This window comes from Balaenoptera ricei, chromosome 4 (genome assembly GCF_028023285.1).
Source record: "Balaenoptera ricei isolate mBalRic1 chromosome 4, mBalRic1.hap2, whole genome shotgun sequence".
Taxonomy (NCBI): domain Eukaryota; kingdom Metazoa; phylum Chordata; class Mammalia; order Artiodactyla; family Balaenopteridae; genus Balaenoptera; species Balaenoptera ricei.
Window position 1 is genome coordinate 38,566,251 of NC_082642.1, and position 19,448 is coordinate 38,585,698.

The 19,448-nt window shown below is 47.1% G+C and overlaps 2 protein-coding genes across 10 annotated transcripts in view; one reads left to right on the top strand and one right to left on the bottom strand.

Annotated features, from left to right (window-relative positions):
• RARB (retinoic acid receptor beta) overlaps positions 1-16,296 on the top strand; it is a 671,241-nt gene extending 654,945 nt beyond the window's left edge. For all 7 annotated transcript variants that reach the window (XM_059920443.1, XM_059920450.1, XM_059920449.1 and 4 more), the window contains 3 exons: positions 11,877-12,081; positions 12,903-13,061; positions 14,770-16,296. In XM_059920443.1, coding sequence (XP_059776426.1) covers positions 11,877-12,081; positions 12,903-13,061; positions 14,770-14,966 — 561 coding nt within the window. In that variant the 3' untranslated portion in view covers positions 14,967-16,296. The remainder of the gene's footprint in view (positions 1-11,876; positions 12,082-12,902; positions 13,062-14,769) is intronic.
• A 53-nt stretch (positions 16,297-16,349) lies between these two features.
• The window catches only part of TOP2B (DNA topoisomerase II beta), a 66,023-nt gene continuing 62,924 nt past the window's right edge, over positions 16,350-19,448 (bottom strand). For all 3 annotated transcript variants that reach the window (XM_059920442.1, XM_059920441.1, XM_059920440.1), the window contains 2 exons: positions 17,848-17,942; positions 16,350-16,866 (listed from right to left, as the gene is read on the bottom strand). In XM_059920442.1, coding sequence (XP_059776425.1) covers positions 16,699-16,866; positions 17,848-17,942 — 263 coding nt within the window. In that variant the 3' untranslated portion in view covers positions 16,350-16,698. The remainder of the gene's footprint in view (positions 16,867-17,847; positions 17,943-19,448) is intronic.

Sequence of the window (19,448 nt, forward strand, 5' to 3'; positions counted from 1 at the left end):
AGTGTGTATATGTTACTACCAAACTCCTACTAATTTATCCTTTCCCCCACCTTTCCCCTTTGGTAACCATAAGTTTGTTTTCGAAGTCTGTGAGTCTTGTTTCTGTTTTGTAAATAGGTTCATTTGTAGCATTTTTTTTTAGATTCCACATATAAATGATATCATATGATATTTGTCTTTCTCTGTGCGACTTGCTTCATTTAATAAGTATAGTCTGTAATCTCTAGGTGCATCATATTGCTGCAAATGGCATTATTTCATTCCTTTTTCTGCTGAGTAATATTCCATCTTCTTTATCCATTCCTCTGTCGATGGACATTTAGGTTGTTTCCATGTCCTGGCTATTGTAAATAGAGCTGCTATGAACATAGGGGCACATGCATCTTTTTAAACGGTAGTTTTCTGAGGATATATACCTAGGAGTGGGATTGCTGGATCATATGGGAGTTCTATTTTTAGTTTTTTAAGGAACTTCCATACTGTTCTCCATAGTGGCTGTATCAGTTTACATTCCCACCAACAGTGCAAGAGGGTTGCCTTTTCTCCACACCCTCTGCAGCATTTATTGTTTGTAGACTTTTTGATGATGGCCATTCTGACCGGTGTGAGGTGATATCTCATTGTAATTTGATTTGCATTTCTCTAATAATTAGTGATGTTGAGCATCTTTTCATGTGCTTTTTGGCCATCTGTATGTCTTTTTGAAGAAATGTCTATTTAGGTTTTCTCATTTTTTTATTCTGTTGTTTTTTTGATATTGAGCTGCCTGCGCTGTTTGTATATTTTGCAGATTAACCCCTTGTCGGTCACTTTGATTGCAAATATTTTCTCCCATTCTGTGGGAGAAAATGGTTTTTTTGTTTTGTTTATGGTTTCCTTTGCTGTGCAAAAGCTTTTAAATTTAGTTAGGTCCCATTTGTTTATTTTTGTTTTTATTTTCATTACACTAGGAAGTGGATCCAAAAAGATATTGCTGTGATTCATGTCCAAGCGTGTTCTTCCTATGTTTTCCTCTAAGAGTTTTATAGTATCTGGTCTTACATTTAGGTCTTTAATCCATTTTGAGTTTATTTTTGTGTATGGTGTTGGGGAGTGTTCTAATTTCATTCTTTGACATGTAGCTGTTCAGTTTTCCCAGCACCACTTATTGAAGAGACTGTCTTTTCTCCATCATATAGTCTTGCCTCCTTTGTCATAGATTAATTGACCATAGGAGCATGGGTTGATTTCTGTGCTTTCTATCCTGTTCCACTGATCTATATTTCTGTTTTTGTGCCATTACCATATTGTCTTGATTACTGTAGCTTTGTAGTATAGTCTGAGGACAGGGAGCCTGATTCTTCCAGCTCCATTTTTCTTTCTTAGGATTGCTTTGGCCGTTCGGGGTCTTATGTGTTTCCATACAAATTTTAAGATTTTTTTTTTGTTGTTCTAGTTCTGTGAAACATGCCATTGGTAATTTAATAGGGATTGCGTTGAATCTGTAGATTGCCTTGGTAGTATATTCATTTTGACAATATTGATTCTTCCAATCCAAGAACATGGTGTATCTTTCCATCTGTTTGTGTCATCTTCAGTTTTGTTCATCTGTGTCTTATAGTTTTCAGGGTACAGGTCTTTTGCCTTCTTAGGTAGGTTTATTCCTAGGTACTTTATTCTTTTTTATTGCAACAATAAGTGGGATTGTTCCCTTAATTTCTCTTTCTGATCTTCTGTTCTTAAGAAATGCAAGAGATTTCTGTGTATCCTGCAACCTTACCAGATTCATTGATGAACTCTAGGAGTTTTCTGGTAACCTCTTTAGGATTTTTTATGTATAGTATCATGTCATCTGCAAACAGTGACAGTTTAACTTTCTTTTGCAATGTGGATTCCTTTTATTTCTTTTTCTCCTCTGATAGTCATGGCTAGGACTTCCAAAACTGTGTTGAATAAAAGTGGCGAGAGTGGACAGCCTTGTCTTGTTCCTGATCTTAGAGGAAGTGCTTTCAACTTTTCACCATTGAGAGTGATGTTTGCTGTGGTTTTGTCATATATGGCCTTTATTATGTTGAGGTAGGTTCCCTTTCTGCCCACTTTCTGCAGAGTTTTTATCATAAATGGGTGTTGAATTTTGTCAAAAGCTTTTTCTGCATCTGTTAAGATGATCATATGGATTTTATTCTTGTTTGTTAGTATGGTGTATCACACTGATTGATTTGCGGATATTGAAGAATCCTTGCATCCTTGGGATAAATCCCACTTGATCATGGTGTATGGTTTGCTAGTATTTTGTTGAGGATTTTTGCATCTATGTTTATCAGTGATTCTGGCCTGTAATTTTTTTCTTTTGGTGGTATCTTTGTCTGGTTTTGGTATCAGGGTGATGGTGGCCTCATAGAATGAGTTGGGGAGTGTTCCTTCCTCTGCAATTTTTTGGAACAGTTTCAGAAGGGTAGGTGTTAACTCTGCTCTGAATGTTTAGTAGAATTCACTTGTGCAGCCGTCTGGTCCTGGACTTCTGTTTGTTGGGAGTTTTTTAATCACAGTTTCAATTTCAGTACTTTTGATTGGTCTGTTCATATTTCCTATTTCTTCCTGGTTCAGTCTTGGGAGATTGAACCTTTCTAAGAATTTGTCCATTTCTTCCAGGTTGCCCACTTTATTGGCATACAGTCGGCTTGCAGTAGTCTCTTATGATCGTTTGTATTTCTGTGGTGTCCATTGTAACTTCTCCTTTCTCATTTCTAATTTTATTGATTTGAACCCTCTCCCTTTTTGATGAGACTGGCTAAAGGTTTATCAGTTTTGTTTATCTTTTCAGATAACCAGCTTTCAGCTTCATTGATCTTTTCTGTTGTTTTCTTCATCTCTATTTCATTTATTTCTGCTCTGATCTTTATGATTTCTTTCCATCTACTAACTTAGGGTTTTGTTTGTTCTTTATTTGCTCTAATTGCTTTAGGTGTAGGGTTAAGTTTTTATTTGAAATTTTTCTTATTTCCTGAGGTAAGATTGTATAGCTATAAAATTCCCTCTTAGAACTGCTTTTGTTGCATCCCATAGGTTTTGGATTGTTATGCTTTTGTTTTCATTTGTCTCTAGATATTTTTGATTTTCTCTTTCATTTCTTCAGTGATCCATTGGTTGTTAAATAGCATATTGTTTAGTCTCCATGTGTTTGTGTTTTTTACAGTTTTTTTTCTTGGAGTTGATTTCTCATCTCATAGCACTGTGCTCGGAAAAGATGCTTTATACAATTTCAGTTATCTTAAAGTCACCGAGGCTTGCTTTGTGGCCCAGCATGTGGTCAGTCCTGGAGAATGTTCCACGTGCACATGCGAAAAATGTGTATTCTGCTTTTGGATGAAATGCTCCCTAAATATCAATTAAGTCCATCTGGTCTAATGTGTCATTTAAGGCCTGTGTTTCCTTACTGCTTTTCTGTCTAGATGATCTGTCCATTGCTGAAACTGGGGTGTTACGGTCTCCCACTATTATTGTGTTACTGTCAATTTCTCCCTTTATGGCTGTTAGCCTTATATATTGAGGTGCTCTTAATGTTTGGTGCATATATATTTACAATTGTTATATCGTCTTCTTGGATTGATCCCTTGATCATTACGTAGTGTCTTTTTTGGTCTCTTGTAATATTCTTTTTTTTATATAAATTTATTTTATTGATTTATTTTTGGCTGCATTGGGTCTTCGTTGTTGCGCGCAGGCTTTCTCTAGTTGTGGCGAGCGGGGGCTACTCTTCGTTGTGGTGTGCAGGCTTCTCATTGCGGTGGCTTGGTCTTGTTGCAGAGCACAGGCTCTAGGCGCACGGGCTTCAGTAGTTGCAGCAGGTGGGTTAGTAGTTGTGGCTCACGGGCTCTATAGTGCAGGCTCAGTAGTTGTGGCGCACGGGCTTAGTTGCTCCGTGGCATGTGGGATCTTCCCAGACCAGGGCTCGAACCCATGTCCCCTGCATCGCCAGGTGGACTCTTAACCACTGCGCCACCAGGGAAGTCCCTCTCATAACAGTCTTTATTTTAAAGTCTGTTTTATCTGATAGGAGTATAGCTACTCCAGCTTTCTTTTGATTTCCATTCTCATGGAATACCTTTTCCCATTCCCTCACTTTCAGTCTGTATGTGTCCCTAGATCTGAAGTGGGCCTTTGTAGACAGTACATGATATGGGTCTTGTTTTTGTAACCATTCAGCCAATCTGTGTCTTTTGGTTGGAGCATTTAATCCGTTTATGGTTAAGGTAATTAACAATATGTATGTTCTTTTTGCTACTTTGTTACTTGTTTTGGATTTGTTTTTGTATGTCTTTTTTTCTTCCCTTCCTCTTTGTTCTCTTGTGATTTGATGACTAACTTTAGTGTTGTGTTTGGATTCCTTTTTCTTTTTTGTGTGTGTATCTGTTGTAGATTTTCGGTTTGCAGTTACCATGAGGTTTTAATGTAGTTGTCTATACATAAACAAGATTGTTTTAAGTTGCTGGTCTTTTCATTTCAGTGCATTTCCAATATCCTGCATTTGTGCTCTTCTCTTCTCACGATTGCTGGTTTTGATATCATATTTGTGTGTGGATGATTTCCTACCTTTACTGTATGTTTGCCTTTACACAGGTGAGCTTTTCCATTCCTAATTTTCTTGTTTCTAGTTGTGGTCTTTTCCGCCTAGAGAAGTTCTTTCAGCATTTGTTGCAGTGCTGGTCTGGTGGTGCTGAGTTCTCTTAGCTTTTGCCTGTCTGTAAAGCTTTTGATTTCTCCATCAAATCTGAATGAGAGCCTTGCTGGGTAAAGTATTCTTGATTGTAGGTTTTTCCCTTTCATCACTTTAAATATATCATGCCCCTCCGCCCCCCTTGTGGCCTGCACAGTTTCTGCTGGAAAGTCAGGTGATAACCTTATGGGGATTCCCTTGTATGTTATTTGTTGCTTTTCCCTTGTTGCTTTTAATATTTTCTCTTTGTCTTTAATTTTTGTCAGTTTGATTAGTATGTGTCTCGGTGTGTTGCTCCTTGGGTTTATCCTGCCTGGGACTCTCTGTGCTTCCTGGACTTGAGTGGGTGCTTCCTTTCTCATGTTAGGGAAGTTTTCAGGTATTACCTCTTAAATATTTTTTCAGGCCCTTCTCTCTCTTTTCTCCTTCTGAGACCCCTATAATGTGAATGTTGGCACATTTAAAGTTGTCCCAGAGGTCACTTAGACTGTCCTCATTTCTTTTCATTCTTTATTCTGTTCCACGGCAGTGATTTCCACTATTCTGTTTTCCAGGTCACTTATTCATTCTTCTGCCTCAGTCATTCTGCTATTGGTTCATCTTAGTGTATTTTTCATTTCGGTATTGTACTGTTCATCTCTGTTTGTTTTTTAAATTTTCTGGTTCTTTGTAAACATTTCTTGTATCTCACCAGTCTGTGTCTCCATTTTTTTCCTGAGATCTTAGATCATCTTTTCCATCATTACTCTGAATTCTTTTTCAGGAAGATGAGCTGTCTGTACCTCACTTAGTTGTTCTTCTGGGGTTTTATCTTGTTCTCTCGTCGGGGACATATTCCTCTGCCATCTCATTTTGTCTTAACTTTCTGTGTTTGTTCTCCGTTTCTGAGGCTGCAGGATAGTAGCTCCTCCTGCTTCTAGTGTCTGCCCCCTGGTGGGTAAGGTTGGTCCAGGGGCTTGTGCAGGCTTCCTGGTGGGAGGGACTGGTGCCTGCATTCTGGTGGGTGGGGCTGGGTCTTGTCCCACTGGTGGGCAGGGCCGTGTCAAGGGGCATGTCTAGAGGCGTCAGTGGGCTCAGGGTGACTTTAGGCAGACTGTCTGCTCGTGGGTGGGGCTGTGTTCCTGTTTTGCTTGTTGTTTGGCCTGAGGCGTCCCAGCACTGGAGCCTGCAGGCTGTTGGGTGGGGCCAGGTCTCTGCCAAAACGGCGGCCACCAGGAGAGCTCACGCTGATGAATAGTCCCAGTACCTCTGTCACCAGTGTCCTTTTCCCCACACTGAGCCACACCCGACCCCCTCCTCCTCAAGAGACCCTCCAAGACCTGCAGGTCGGTCTGATCCAGGCTCTTAACGGAGGCACTGCTTTGCCCTGGGTCCTAGTGCACGTGAAGGCTTGTGTGCGCCCTCCAAGAGTGGAGTCACTGTTTCCCCCAGTCCTGTGGAGCTCCTGCACTCAAGCCCCACTGGCCTTGAAAGCCAGATGCTCTGGGGCTCCTCCTCCTGATGCGAGACCCCCAGGCTGGGGAGCCTGACATGGGACTCAGAACTCTCACTCCTCTGGGAGAACCTCTGCGAAATAATTATTTTCCAATTTGTGTGTCGCCCCCCCCCCAACAGTTATGGGAGTTGATTATATCGTGAAAGTGCCCCTCCTACTGTCTCGTTGTGGTTTCTTCTGTCTCTGGGTGTAGAATATCTTTTTTTGGTAGTTTCCAGTCTGTTTGGTCAATGGGTTTGTAACTGGTTGTTCAGCAGTTAGTTGTGATTTTGGAGTTTTCATGAGAGGAGGTGAGCTCAGGCCCTTCTACTCCACCATCTTGTCTCCAGCCAACTCTTAAATAACTGCTCAGGCACAGGGGGCAGGCGGGGAGCCACAGGGCCAAGCCAGCGGCCAGGAACCCGGGCTCTAGCAATGTATTTATTGTTAAATTTAAGTCAGCATACTTCCCGTAACATTTAAGCAGTGGCTCCCTGAGCAGTGGTCTCAGAAGCTGTACAGCGAGGAGACTTGTGCTCCCAGCACATGCGTTTCCTTCTCAGGAATGGCAGGCTGGTGGCAGGTCCCCTGGGGAGACACCTTGTTCCCATGTGGTCATCGCTGCAGGTACACGTGCTGCCGGGGAAGACGACCAGGCACAGCTCTGTGTATGCAGTTGGTATTATTATGGCACATCAACATTCCCACAAGCACTGGAGGGTAAACAGTCAAATCAGATCAGGACCTGCCCCCAGATTGCCAAACACAGTTAATAAAGAGAACAAGATCGGTGAGCGACTGGAGTTTTCTCCTTTGCTGAAAAATTTAGAAATCTCTGGATTGTGTAAGCCCCTTTCAGGGGATTTCCTTAATAAGTGGGTAAGTATTCATTCATCACCTGCTGTGTGGACCACCCTGCCTTAGGTGCCAAGGAAACAGCAAGGGGCAGGACAGATAAAGAGCGGTCTCCTGCTAGAAGCTCATCTCCTGGGGGGGCGGGGGGGGCGGATCCGTAAGCTCAGAGAACAAAGCTGCTATGAGGAACGTAAAGCAGGGCGAGGGATCGGTTGTGGAATATCACACAGCAATGAAAAAGGTGCCTGCCCCACGAGCCAGCACAGGGAACCTCCCAGCCGCCACGTGGAGGGAACAGAAGCCAGACTAGACTGTGATTCAATTCACCCAAAGTTCAAGTTCAGGCGGAACTAATTGATAGGAACACAAGTTAAGATAATGGTGCCTCTTGGGGAGGGGGGTTCATCGGGAAAGGCCAAGGGTGCCTGTGGACGCCAGAACTGTGGGTGCTGTGATCTGGTGGTGCTCACGCCGGCACCCACTTGGGGAATACATCCAGTTTTGTGTGTGTCAGGCTGTGCACACGACCTGCGGCAAGTACGTTGTGTTAGTGACCTATTGCCGTGTAGCAGGCTGCCCCAAACTGAGCCACTTAGAACAGTGTTACACAGTTCCTTGCTGGCCACGAGCCGGGTGGGTCTGCCAGGGGCTTTCCAAGGTTGCCGTGGCGACATTGCGGGCCGCCTCATCTGAAGGCCTGACTGGGGCTAGATGGGCTGCTTCCGGGCCGGCTCGGCACACCTGCCCGGCAGGCTGGTGCCACTGTTGACCGGAGGGCCAGGCTCCCGGCCGCATGGACCTCCCCGGGGGCTACGTGCACGTCCCAGTGACACGTCAGCCAGCCTCCCCAGGACAGGAGACTGGGGAGAGCAGGCAAGCGGGGCCATGCCTCCCGTGGCCTTGTGACCTGCCCTCAGTGACCTGCATCCTGCCTGCGGGTCACGTGCTGGTCCAGCCCCGTCTCCAGGGGAGGGGACTGAAGCTCTGCTCCCCAGAGGGAGTGCGAGCAGAGAATGTGTTAAAACCACCACGCGTGTTGTGCCTCAATTTTTCTTTTTAAATGTGTTTTATTTATTTATTTATTTATTTATTTATTTATTTATCTATGGCTGTGTTGGGTCTTCGTTTCTGTGCGAGGGCTTCCTCTAGTTGCGGCGAGCGGGGGCCACTCTTCATCGCGGTGCGCGGGCCTCTCACTGTCGCGGCCTCTCTTGTTGCGGAGCACAGGCTCCAGACGCGCAGGCTCAGTAGTTGTGGCTCACGGGCTTAGTGGCCCTGCGGCATGTGGGATCTTCCCAGACCCGGGCTCGAACCCGTGTCCCCTGCATCGGCAGGCAGGTTCTCAACCACTGTGCCACCAGGGAAGCTCTGTGCCTCAATTTTTAAACCACTGTATTTCCTATTTCGAAAAAAATGCGGTGGAGTGGTACAAAGTAATGGTTTTTAGGACACGTGTTCCCTGCTCCCTGACGAGGTGACGTTGAGCTGAGCCCTGAACAGAAGAGTCTCCTGCGTGCAGGCCAGCGGGGAAGCGTGAAAGCCGAGGGAGCGGCCCGCGCACAGGCTTTGCTGCGGGCGGGGGCGGGGCCGCGGGGAGAAGGGGCGGGCCCGGGGCCTGGAGAGACCGCTCGCCCGGGGGATGGCTGCGAGGCCCAGGCGCCCTGGTGACCGTGCTGAGCGGCGGGTCCGGCTGCCGAGGCGGAAGGACAGAAGCGGACGGGGCCCCTGCGCCCCGCGCCCCGTGCTCAGACCCGCGGCCCCCTGGTCCGCGGCCCCGGCAGGCAGTGGGCGACCCTCGGCGTCCCTGGGGGCGGGGGAGGGGCGTCGTGCCCTGAGGAGGGTCCGCCTTGCCCATCAGCGGGCTCTGTGTGTCCGCCACGCCCCTCCTTTGGAGGGTCGACCTGGCTGGGCCTGTTTTTACGCACCTCGTGGGGCCCGCGTGCTCCACCTCCCAGACCCAAACCCCCTCCTTTCAAACGAAGGGCGATTTTTCCTGGAGCAGCGCTTGGCAGCGGCTGCTGGCGTTTGCCTTTAGTGTGACAAGCCGGAGCTCCGGGGTTTGTCCCCCGGCCGGCCTGGCCCAGCCCCAGGCCCTCCCCACTGGATGCCCGTTTATGCCTGGTGTTGGCTTTGAACTTTGTAGGGCGAGGGGCAACAGGACGGGGTTTCACTGCTTCATCAGAGTCCACGTATTTATCAGCTTGTGAGGAGGAAAGCCCTGCCACGTGGAGTGGGCGCCGCGTGCGCTACCGTCTGGGCTCGGGTTTCGGGGGAGCCGCGGGCGGCTCGCAGTCGCCTCGCCCCCAGACCCGGCTCTTCCACCCCGGCGGGCGCGGCGCTCGTGCCCGAAACTGCAGAGATTAGCTGCCTGTTTGATCCAACCTGGAAGCATGTGTAGAGGTTCCGAGCCCCTAAACGCCGAGCACGCGGTGACTCCCGCCAAGGCCATGCTCCTGGCGCCTCTCCAGGCGCTGAGGGACCTTGGGCCCGGGCTTGGGAGTCTCTGCCGGCACCGTCACGCGTGTGGTCACGCGTGTGCTCTCGGGCCTCCGAGGGAGCGAAGGCTCGTGCCCGACGACGTCCGGGTCCCTCTGCTGCTCTGACGCTGGCGTGGCTTCAGGCCCCGTCGGCCACCAAGGTGAAGGGCCACAGGCCGGCCAGAGGGACCCAGAGGGAACGGCTGAGCCCCGGGGTGGGGGGGGGGGGGGCCATCCCTGGACAAGTGTCCGAGAGGTGCAGGTGGTCCCGTCCAGGGAAGGAGTCTCTGTGGTGCTTTGATAACCACGCGCATTCACGCCTGGGCTGCCACGGGCCACGCGCCGGGCACGCGACGCCTGAGCGCAGCTCCTGGTTCCGCCCAAGCCCCTCCCACGGAACGCGAAGGCTGTGCGACGTTCTCTTTCCAGGCCGCTGGGCGCGCGCCGCTGCGAGCCTGGTAGGTCCTGTGAAGAGCCCCCCCGGGCTGGGAGCTGCAGGAGGCCCTCGGCGGGGCCAGCGGTCACCTCCCCGAGAGGGACACCTGGGCTTGGGTGGTGGCCTGAGGAGCCCCGAGGCTGGCTGCCGGGAGCAGAGGTGGAGAGCACAGGCCCGAAGCCCGCGATGCCTCCTGGGACTCACGTGACCCAGGACAAGCTGCTGGGGTTTGTGCCCTGCCTGTAGGGTGGGGTGGCAGTAGCGTCTGCCTCGTGGGTTGACACAGAAGTTACGTCGCGGTTAGAAGCACTGGGCACGGCCCCGTGTGGCCGGCGATCTGCCCCGTGTCAGCTGCTGCTGCACCAGGTGGGGCGTGCTCATGGCCATCTGCTGCTCTCAGACGTCTTCTGACCGGGAAGGCGCGGCAGCAGACCGTCTCATCAGCAGGGCCGCCACGGCCTCCCTCCACGGGGCGTCCACGCTGGAGTCCTGCCTGTCTGCGTCTTCCTGGGATTGGGGGGACACAGAGCCACGGCGCGGGAGCATCTGGCCCTTCCCTGCAGCGGCCCGGCCCCTCCCGGGTTGCTGTGGTCCAGTGGCCGTGAGGCTCCTGCGCCCACATTGCCCATCAGATTGCAAGGGCTTCCCCACCGGAAGCGTCCTTGCCCCAAACCCCCGGCACTTCCCTGAGACGATGCAAGATTCGGCAGAAGTTCTCCTTTCGGGAGCCCTGGTGGGAGGGATCACGGGGAGCGGGCACGGGCGTTCTCAGGGGCCGGCCCTCTGCCACGCCATGGGACAGGAAGGGCCTGGAGCCCCTGGTGGCAGTGTCCTCTAGGCTGACCTCCGTGGGGACCACACCCGGTCACGTGAGCATCTGGGAGAAATTCTCAGCTCCCCCAGCCTGCTGGGTCCAGGCGGGGTTAACTTGTTCGGCAGCTCTGAGGCCTCCTGTGAGGGAGAGTCCAGCGTGGAGGCCCGGTTGGTGCAGCGCTGCGGCTCTGGGCAGATCAGCGCTGCGGGTGCGCAGAGCCCTGACAGGCACTGGGGGTTGGGCGGGCGGTGCGGTGACCGCGGGCCGCAGGGTTACAGACCGAGGGCGTGTCGGGCGGGGCTGGCAGATGTGGCAGGAGGCCCAGGCCGCTTTTCCAGAGAAACCCACCAGACTTCCGGGCTGAGCTGACAGGCCACCTCCTGTCCGTGGACCTGCCCGTGGCTTCCTGCCGGCTGTGCCCAAGCGCCCCCTCTGCCAGCGCCCTGGCACCTTGCTTGTTCCACTCCTGCTCCGTGGGTCACCGTCGCCTGGGGCTGCATGATCAGGGGCGTCCCAGCAGGAGTCCCACTTGGAATACATCAGAGTCAGCCACGTCTCAGCTGTGTGGCGCTGGGCACCCGGCCTAGCCTTTCTGAGCCTCCGGCCCCTCGTCTATAAAATAAGAAACGTATTCACCTCACCGAGTTCTTCAGAAGGTTGAATGGAGAGCACGTGTAACACTTGATATACACCAGGCATTTAATAAGTGGCAAATAGTGGCCTTCTTTTTTGGTAGACTGTAAGCTCTTTAAAAAAAAAAAAAAAAAGAATAGAATCTTCTTCCTCTTTTTATAAGCACCTGGCACAGTGCCTGGGACATAAGTAGGTACTCAGTAAATGTTTATTTGAGTCAGATGAATTACTTTTAGCATAAACAGATATTTCTCAAATTCTGTGTCCTATTTATTATTCCCTAAAGAACTTTAGCCATGTTTTGACTTCTGTGGTCTTTTGAGGGAAGAGCTGGAACAGACGTTCACCCCCGAGGGGGGGGGGGGGGTGGGCAGAGACTCGTGTGCTGCCAGAGCTCCTCGGAAATCTTCCCGTGATTTCCTGCCCTGATCCGATGAAGGCCGCCGGGCCAGGCTCGCTTTGATGATGCAGACGTGGTTGTTTTCTTCCAGATTCTGAGAATCTGCACCAGGTATACCCCAGAGCAAGACACCATGACGTTTTCGGACGGCCTGACCCTGAATCGAACCCAGATGCACAACGCCGGGTTCGGCCCCCTGACCGACCTCGTGTTCACCTTCGCCGGCCAGCTTCTGCCTCTGGAGATGGACGACACGGAGACAGGCCTTCTCAGCGCCATCTGCTTGATCTGTGGAGGTACCGCCACCCAGAAAACCCTCGTGAGAGTCCTCAAGACTCTCAAAGAGCAGCTCACGCTTGTGATTTATGGGAAATTCCTCATCTCCTCTTTGGAGTTGTTTTGCATGGAAAAGGACGTGTGGATAAAGCCAGGCATGCATGCTTAGAGTTTGTTGCATTTTTCCATATTTTTATAAGTTAAATAAAGGCATTTGGGGTTTTCCTGCTCTGAAATCCCAAAATGCTATTTCTCCAGTTACCACAGGTGCCTTTTTAAAGGTAGGATCAGACTGTTGTAACATAAATTGCCCCGGGACATTTTTAGGATGAGCCAGGAACTTGGCATGTGCTGTTTGCTCTTCAGGGGCTGAGATCGCAAGTCACTGTGTCGGCCCCCCTACCATCCTTGGGAGGGCTGGGGTGAAATATGGTTCTTCTTTGCAGTGACCCCTCCTGGCTCACGGGAGGCCGAACCATGCGTGGTTAACGAGTTACTGGCATCAATTAGGGGGCTGATTGACCTTGCCTTTTTAACCATCCTGCTCAAGGTTTCATTTAACTCAGTTCAGTAGTGACACCTCCTGGTCATGAGAAGTAATTCTCCGCCAGGGACAAAAGCAACCAGCCTTCAAACTGTGGACAATCATTTTCAAGTATCACTGCTTAAGGCAGTTGCACACATCTTCAGATCTGTTTATGTGACTGAGTCATCAAATTCATAAGGTTACGATATAGTGGAACCAAGGAGGGAGGGGAACTGGGCAGAAACTCTAGCCTGCAAATGTGTACCTCTTTCTGTCCTGATACTAATTGTTTAATACCTTACTCCTGGAATCTAGACCGTCAGGACCTTGAGGAACCCACAAAAGTAGATAAGCTACAAGAACCATTGCTGGAAGCACTAAAAATTTATATCAGAAAGAGACGACCCAGCAAGCCTCACATGTTTCCAAAGATCCTCATGAAAATCACAGATCTCCGTAGCATCAGTGCTAAAGGTACGTCCGCCACGCCGTCCTCACCCACCAGGTGGACTTGCGGTCCTGACCACGGTGTATTGCTTTTTAAAACCCCGTGTTTTAGTGGAGGGGTTTGATAGTACTGCCATGTTTGATAGTACTGGATGTTTGATAGTAGCTGCCTTTTTGCTGTTATTCTGGAATTCATTTCTCATTGGAATCGAAAGGAATTAAATAGTACCTGCCCTTAAAAACAGTAAAGCCTCAAGTCTTACCCTACTCAATGATCTCAGTAGATTAGGAAAGCTTTAAAATTCAGATGACTGAGTGATCAGAAAAACTGTTTCCAAGAGAGCATACTATATAACCGGCATTTTAATTTTCTCGTTTTGTACATTTCATTCCAGCTTTCCATACGTGCTCTGGTTTGTGTAAACTTGATTCCAGTTTTTCCTGAACACCCAAACCTCAAGAAAAAATGAGTAGTGCTTAGGGTGACCGTGACTGGTTATGCATCTCTCTCCATCAGTCTAGCCGTTGTTCTCTCAGTGTGTGGGCAGATTTAACTTCTGCACCTCTAAGCAAAGGGATTCTTGCCTTCCTAAGAGGTGTAACTATTTTTTGCCTAGTGATTTCCAGTTAATATGGCAACTGGAGCAATTACAGAAGTGCCTGGAGCCACAGGACAGCTGAGTGTGAGAGCAGGGCTTTCCTACCGAGAAGGCTCAGCAGCGTCCCTGGAGCAGACGTGCTGTTGTCACTCCCCTTCCCTGAAGGCCTGGTGAGCCAGGGAACAAACTCGACATTTCAGAAGTGCCTAGAAGCACAGCGAACGTGTTTGACGAGGACTTTCAGTTCCTGAGCCCTGAGCTCCTTCTAGGAGTCTGTGAGACCCTGAGTTCATCCCTAGCCTGGCATTAAGTGTACAGGTCACCAGTCTTGACCACTGTCAGTCACTGTGACGTCTCTGATCTTATTTTACTTTATTTTTTAACATCTTTATTGGAGTATAATTGCTTTACAGTGGTGTGTTAGTTGCTGCCGTATAACAAAGTGAATCAGCTCTGCGCATACATATATCCCCATGTCCCCTCCGTCTCTGATTTTAAACCCGCGAGGCTGTGGAACTTTACACCGCCCCTCCCTGTACCTAGCTGGACAGCGCTAACGGAGCGGACGCGATCTGCAACCCGCATCGTCCAGCGGCCGCCAGCCACACGTGGCTCTCAGGCCCTTGAGGTGGGGCTGAGGCGGCCGAGGCCTGCTTTTCCTTCGGGACTTAACCTAGCGGGTGTAAACACTCGCGTGTACCTAGTGGCCGCCCTCCTGGGCAGCGCGGTGCTACATCGAGCGGGTGATCTCGTTCGCCACACGTCTGTTTCTCAGGTCCCTGCCTGCACTTGTGGGGAACTGCTCTCCTTTCACTGTCTCTCTTCAAGATACACTCTTTCTGGTCTCTTACCAGGAGCTTCTCTTTGTAAATCTGTCGAGTAAATATATAATGATACCGTTTCCCAAAACTGACAAGAGGTGTGGAGTTGTCACATTTAATAAGTATGTCATCCTATCTCTGCTGCTCTTCTGCAGATGAAGTGGAAATGTTTTAATGGTGTCAAATTAGGAGAGCCTCTGGGAGGCCCTGGTAGCACGGTTTTCACCCACCCTTGTTAAAGTAGATGAAAGTTGATCCCTGGTTATCACCTTGACTCCGTATCTCTACCAGATTTCTATGATCTCTTTCGAAAAGGTGCAGAACGTGTAATTACCTTGAAAATGGAAATTCCCGGCTCGATGCCCCCTCTCATTCAGGAAATGCTGGAGAATTCTGAAGGACATGAGCCCTTGACCCCAAGCTCAAGTGGGAACACAGCAGAGCACAGTCCCAGCGCCTCGCCCGGCTCCGTGGAGAACAGCGGTGTCGGTCAGTCACCACTGCTGCAATAAGACACTTTCTAGCTACTTCAAACATTCCCCAGTACCTGCACTCCTGGGATTGAAAATGCAAGGAAAAAACATTTTTACTGCTGCTTAGTTTTTGGACTGAAAATATATTCAAACTCAAGAAGGACCAAGAAGTTTTCATATGTATCAATATGTACCCCTCACTGTCTGACTTACCTAGAAGTACAAACTTTTTAAATTCTAAAAATCAATCAGCCATTTCATGCAACCGAAAACCAGTTAAAGGCTTCTGTTCTCCTCTTTGAACACTCAAGATTGCATGGCAAAGACCCAGTCAAAATGATTTACCCCTGGTTAAGTTTCTGAAGACTCTGTACATACAGAAGTATGGCTCTGTTCTTTCTCTCCTATACGTTTGGTGCTTTCCTTTTGTCTTGCATACTCCAAATAACCAAGACACCAAGGTTATGGAACAGATTACTGTACATGTCCAGTTAAGAAAGGGTCAAAAAGATAACTGTCTTGCCTTCGCAGATCAAGACATCGAGGTAAGGAAATGGGACTGTCGTACAGTGTGGCAAGATAAGGCAAAAGGTGTTCTACTTTAGTTAGTGTAGAAGCTTGTCCTTGCTCTCTGGATGCTCTCAGACCGCATCTTTTCTTTCATGTTGCCCAGTGAAGTGTACAACAAAGTCACTGCACTAGCAGAAGAGAATTCTGTATCAGTGTAACTGCCACTTCAGGTATCAAATGTCATTTGTTCAATTGTGGATGTCACTTTAAATTAAAAGTTGGTTTATTACTTGTTTAATGACATAACTACACAATTTTTTTTAAAAGATACATTTTTACAATAATGATATAGCCTCCAAGGCAGAAACACTTTTCAGTGTTAATAAAAGTTTTTGTTTACCTATTCACAAGCCATTAGGGAGGTTTCATGGGATAATGACAGGCTGGTCTATCAATCAATCACCTGCACCGTGTAACTCTGTATCCTTCCTGATTCCTGCTTGATACTGGGCGGTTTTGCGTTGCCTCCCAAAGTCACCGGCAGAGAATCTGCGTCCTCTGGCCTGGTTCAATCAATCAATCAATCAATCAATCACTATGAACAGAGTGGAGGCTGGGGTGGAGTGGTTAACAGATCCAAGTGTCAGTTTCTTAGTTCTCATTTAAGCACTAGTAGAAAAAGTTTGTTTTTTTTTTTTTTTTTTTTGATATATTAGCAAGTCTGTGATGATGATGTACTTTCACTGGCTCTGTTTGTACATTGAAATTGTTTAACAATGCTTTCTATGTTCATATACTGTTTACCTTTTTCCATGGAGTCTCCTGGCAAAGAATAAAATATATTTATTTTAAAGGCGTATGAGAGCTTTTACTGCACGTTCATCTTCAGTAAAGAGACGACAGAGAACACAGTTCCATTTTTAATGTTTAAATTTCATTTCAAAAAGCAGGTCTGTAGTCTGCAATCGATCATGACAATTAAAATCTGTGCTAATGCACAACAGTCTATAACAATTCTACAAGCCAATCAGACAGTACATGACATTTCAATGAGTAAAAAAGAGCATAAAACTGTATGTGTAAGAACAAAATGTTTTTGTTTGTTAAAAGGCCTACCACAATAATAAAAAACCATCAATTACATCGTCACATTAAAATAAGCCAGATGTACAAAAGTCTGAGACAGAAAAGACAAAAGGGACAACACAAGTTAGTTAGTTAAGTTATCTGCTGAAAATTGTTTTCCGTGCTCTGTGGGCACCTAATTAAACATCACAAAATCGACATCATCTTCTTCATCAGACTCTGCAAAATATTTTACTTCTTTCCTAGCCCGACCGGTCCGTGGCAGAGAAGGTGGTTCAGAAGTGAAGTCTGGGGGGAAGATGTCCACATCTGAATCCTGATCGAAAGATGTTCTCTTCGGTTTCTAGACATTTTTTTTAAAAAGAGATTTAAAACCCCAAAGTTAGGGGAAAAAAAAAAAAGACTAGTGTTAAAAATTATTATTCCTTACACTTCACTTATATTTGGGAAATACTACAAACAGTGGTTCTTTTAAAAGCAGAACTGTAATGCTAACTTAAGTGTGAAGCCAGTTACCTAATCATTTTCATGAAGGGAAGAGGAGGATTAAGTATAATTTGCCACCTTGGTGATCTCATAATGCCACCATTACTTCTTTCTTTCTAAACGTCTTATGTTACCCAGCAAATCTGCACAGTGCACAGATGAGGTACAATTCAAGCTGTCTTACTGGTAAGTACCTGTCAATTCATAAGAGGAAAACAAGACTGACGGACAGTATGTAGTGCAGGCAGCAAGCGTTTAGAAAAGGCAGAGGAGAGTCACCAGGATGGGCCCCAGTCACAGCAGATGACTGGATGGAAAAGGTCAGTGTGGAGAGCACCACGGAGCTAAAGTCATCTGTTCGTGTTTTTAAGTTTTAAAAAGAAGGGGGAGAGAGAGAAAAGGGTGGCATTTGATGTTATTAATTTACCTTAAAGAGATAGTGTACTGCTGGAGAAGGGTCAGACAAATTGGGAAAATTAGCCACAGTCAAATGAATGCAAGTTAAAAAGAATCAAATCAGTCCTGGTCAAATAAATCCAAGTTCAAAAGAAATAGCCTTTATTTGGTCTGGAAAGTAATATTTTAGGGTAGCGTGTAACTTCTGCCACTGCAGGATGTGGAAGACTCAAGCAGGCTAATTTATGCCGCCCTTTATCCAAGAGGTGGTCCTGATTATATAAATTTTACACGTGGATAATTTTTTAACCATATACAAGCCGCCTATGGATAAGAGAGGCTAGGTTTAAATCTGTTACAAGACATTACAGTAACAAGCGAACTAAGCCAGTTACATGACATTCTTAAAACTGTGCATTATTAAAAAGATGCTTCTAATTACCTTGCTTGTTGTTTTAGAGGTTTTCCTGCCAGGGTTATAATCACCTTCGTTTTCAGAGCCAGATGCTTTCCTCTTCTTTGCCCCTCGGCCTTTACCTTAAAATGATACAAAGGGGTTTTTCTCCCAAGGTTAATAAGTGCAATATAAAAAGTGTCAAAGCATTATTACTTTTACTTCTTTGGCATGCCCAGTTGGTACTGCAATCCTGATCTCTTACTATGATTAACATAGAAAGTGTGTCAGCACCATTTCAGTTCTGGGGTTGACATGACTAAGGAGTATTTCACCAATACATTTAAATTAGTTGGAAAGTGCTGGTGACAAACTTTAATGACCAAACCGCTAATGCATAAAAGAAACCTTTGCATTTTGCACAGGTGGTACTTGGCCTGAAAAGAAAATCTCTTAGAAGAGAATTTGTTAAATTGTATGCGATGAAAAAAATTAGTTTCTAATTTGTCATAGACCAATACTTCTAAAAATATAGCATGAATTACTAGAAAAGTAAGACATACTTTCTTATTAGCACAGACTGCAAAGGTTTGGATGCTTACTGTAACTTCTCCTGCCACACAGCAGTAACAGCCAGTTGCATATCCCATTTTAAGTAGCACAGCCCTAAACTAAATTCCCCAGTATTAATCACGAGATCATCTGTCAAATCCATACTCCTTCTCAGACTAGAATCACCCCATGCAGCCTGTTTTTTTTTTTTTCATCTACCTAATCTCGCATGCTCATCATGGGAGGAAGGGGAGAAGGTAACACGTAAGTGGTCACCAAACGTCCTCCATCCTACAGTGATGCCAGAGAAAGGGAAAAAGGAAGTAAACTGCAATTCTAAATTTCTTAAACTTTAAGAGCTATGACTAACTGATTGTACTAGTAAGAAAACATAGCCTAAATGGTCTTGGGATGTCATACTTGATCAAATGAATCAATGAGATGGCACTACTGAATTTACAAAGGTTTCAAACCATGCACAGCCTAAGTACCAACCTCCCTAGTCACTATGTTTCTTTTCTGCCCCTTCGGCCCCCTGTAGGTCTGTATCTCCTTATCCCAACCACCGCTTTAAGAAATAAACACGTTGATGATAGTATCTATCAGTTGGACGAAAGACTGAACAGCTACCCTTAGAGAAATCATGTCTTACATACTTTTTTAAGCATCTTGAAGGACTCCGTAGATTCCGGAGGCGAAGAGGAGACAGCAGGGAGAGGAACGGGTGCTGTGCCCTTGCGGGGGCCCTGAGGACAGCTGTCTCAGCCCCCGGAGCAGGACGAGGCTCTGGCCTGAGAGTCCCGCTCCAGCCTCCGCCAAGGAGTCTCACACTGTAATGACGACCCCCACCGCCTTTTATAACCAACCACTTCCAGGAAGTCCGCTGCAGGGGGGCTCTGAACCATTCTTTGGTATGCAAGTTGCTGACTTACTTAACCTCTTTGAGTCTCGGTTTCTTGATTTGTAAACAAAGTGGACTAAATTGCTGTATTTCCTTTGGACTCTAATTCAGCACTGATTCTTAGAACATTTGCTTACCGAGGAGTGAAGCAATTTAAAATAAAATAGGTACCCAGTCATCTCTAAATTCAGTTGAG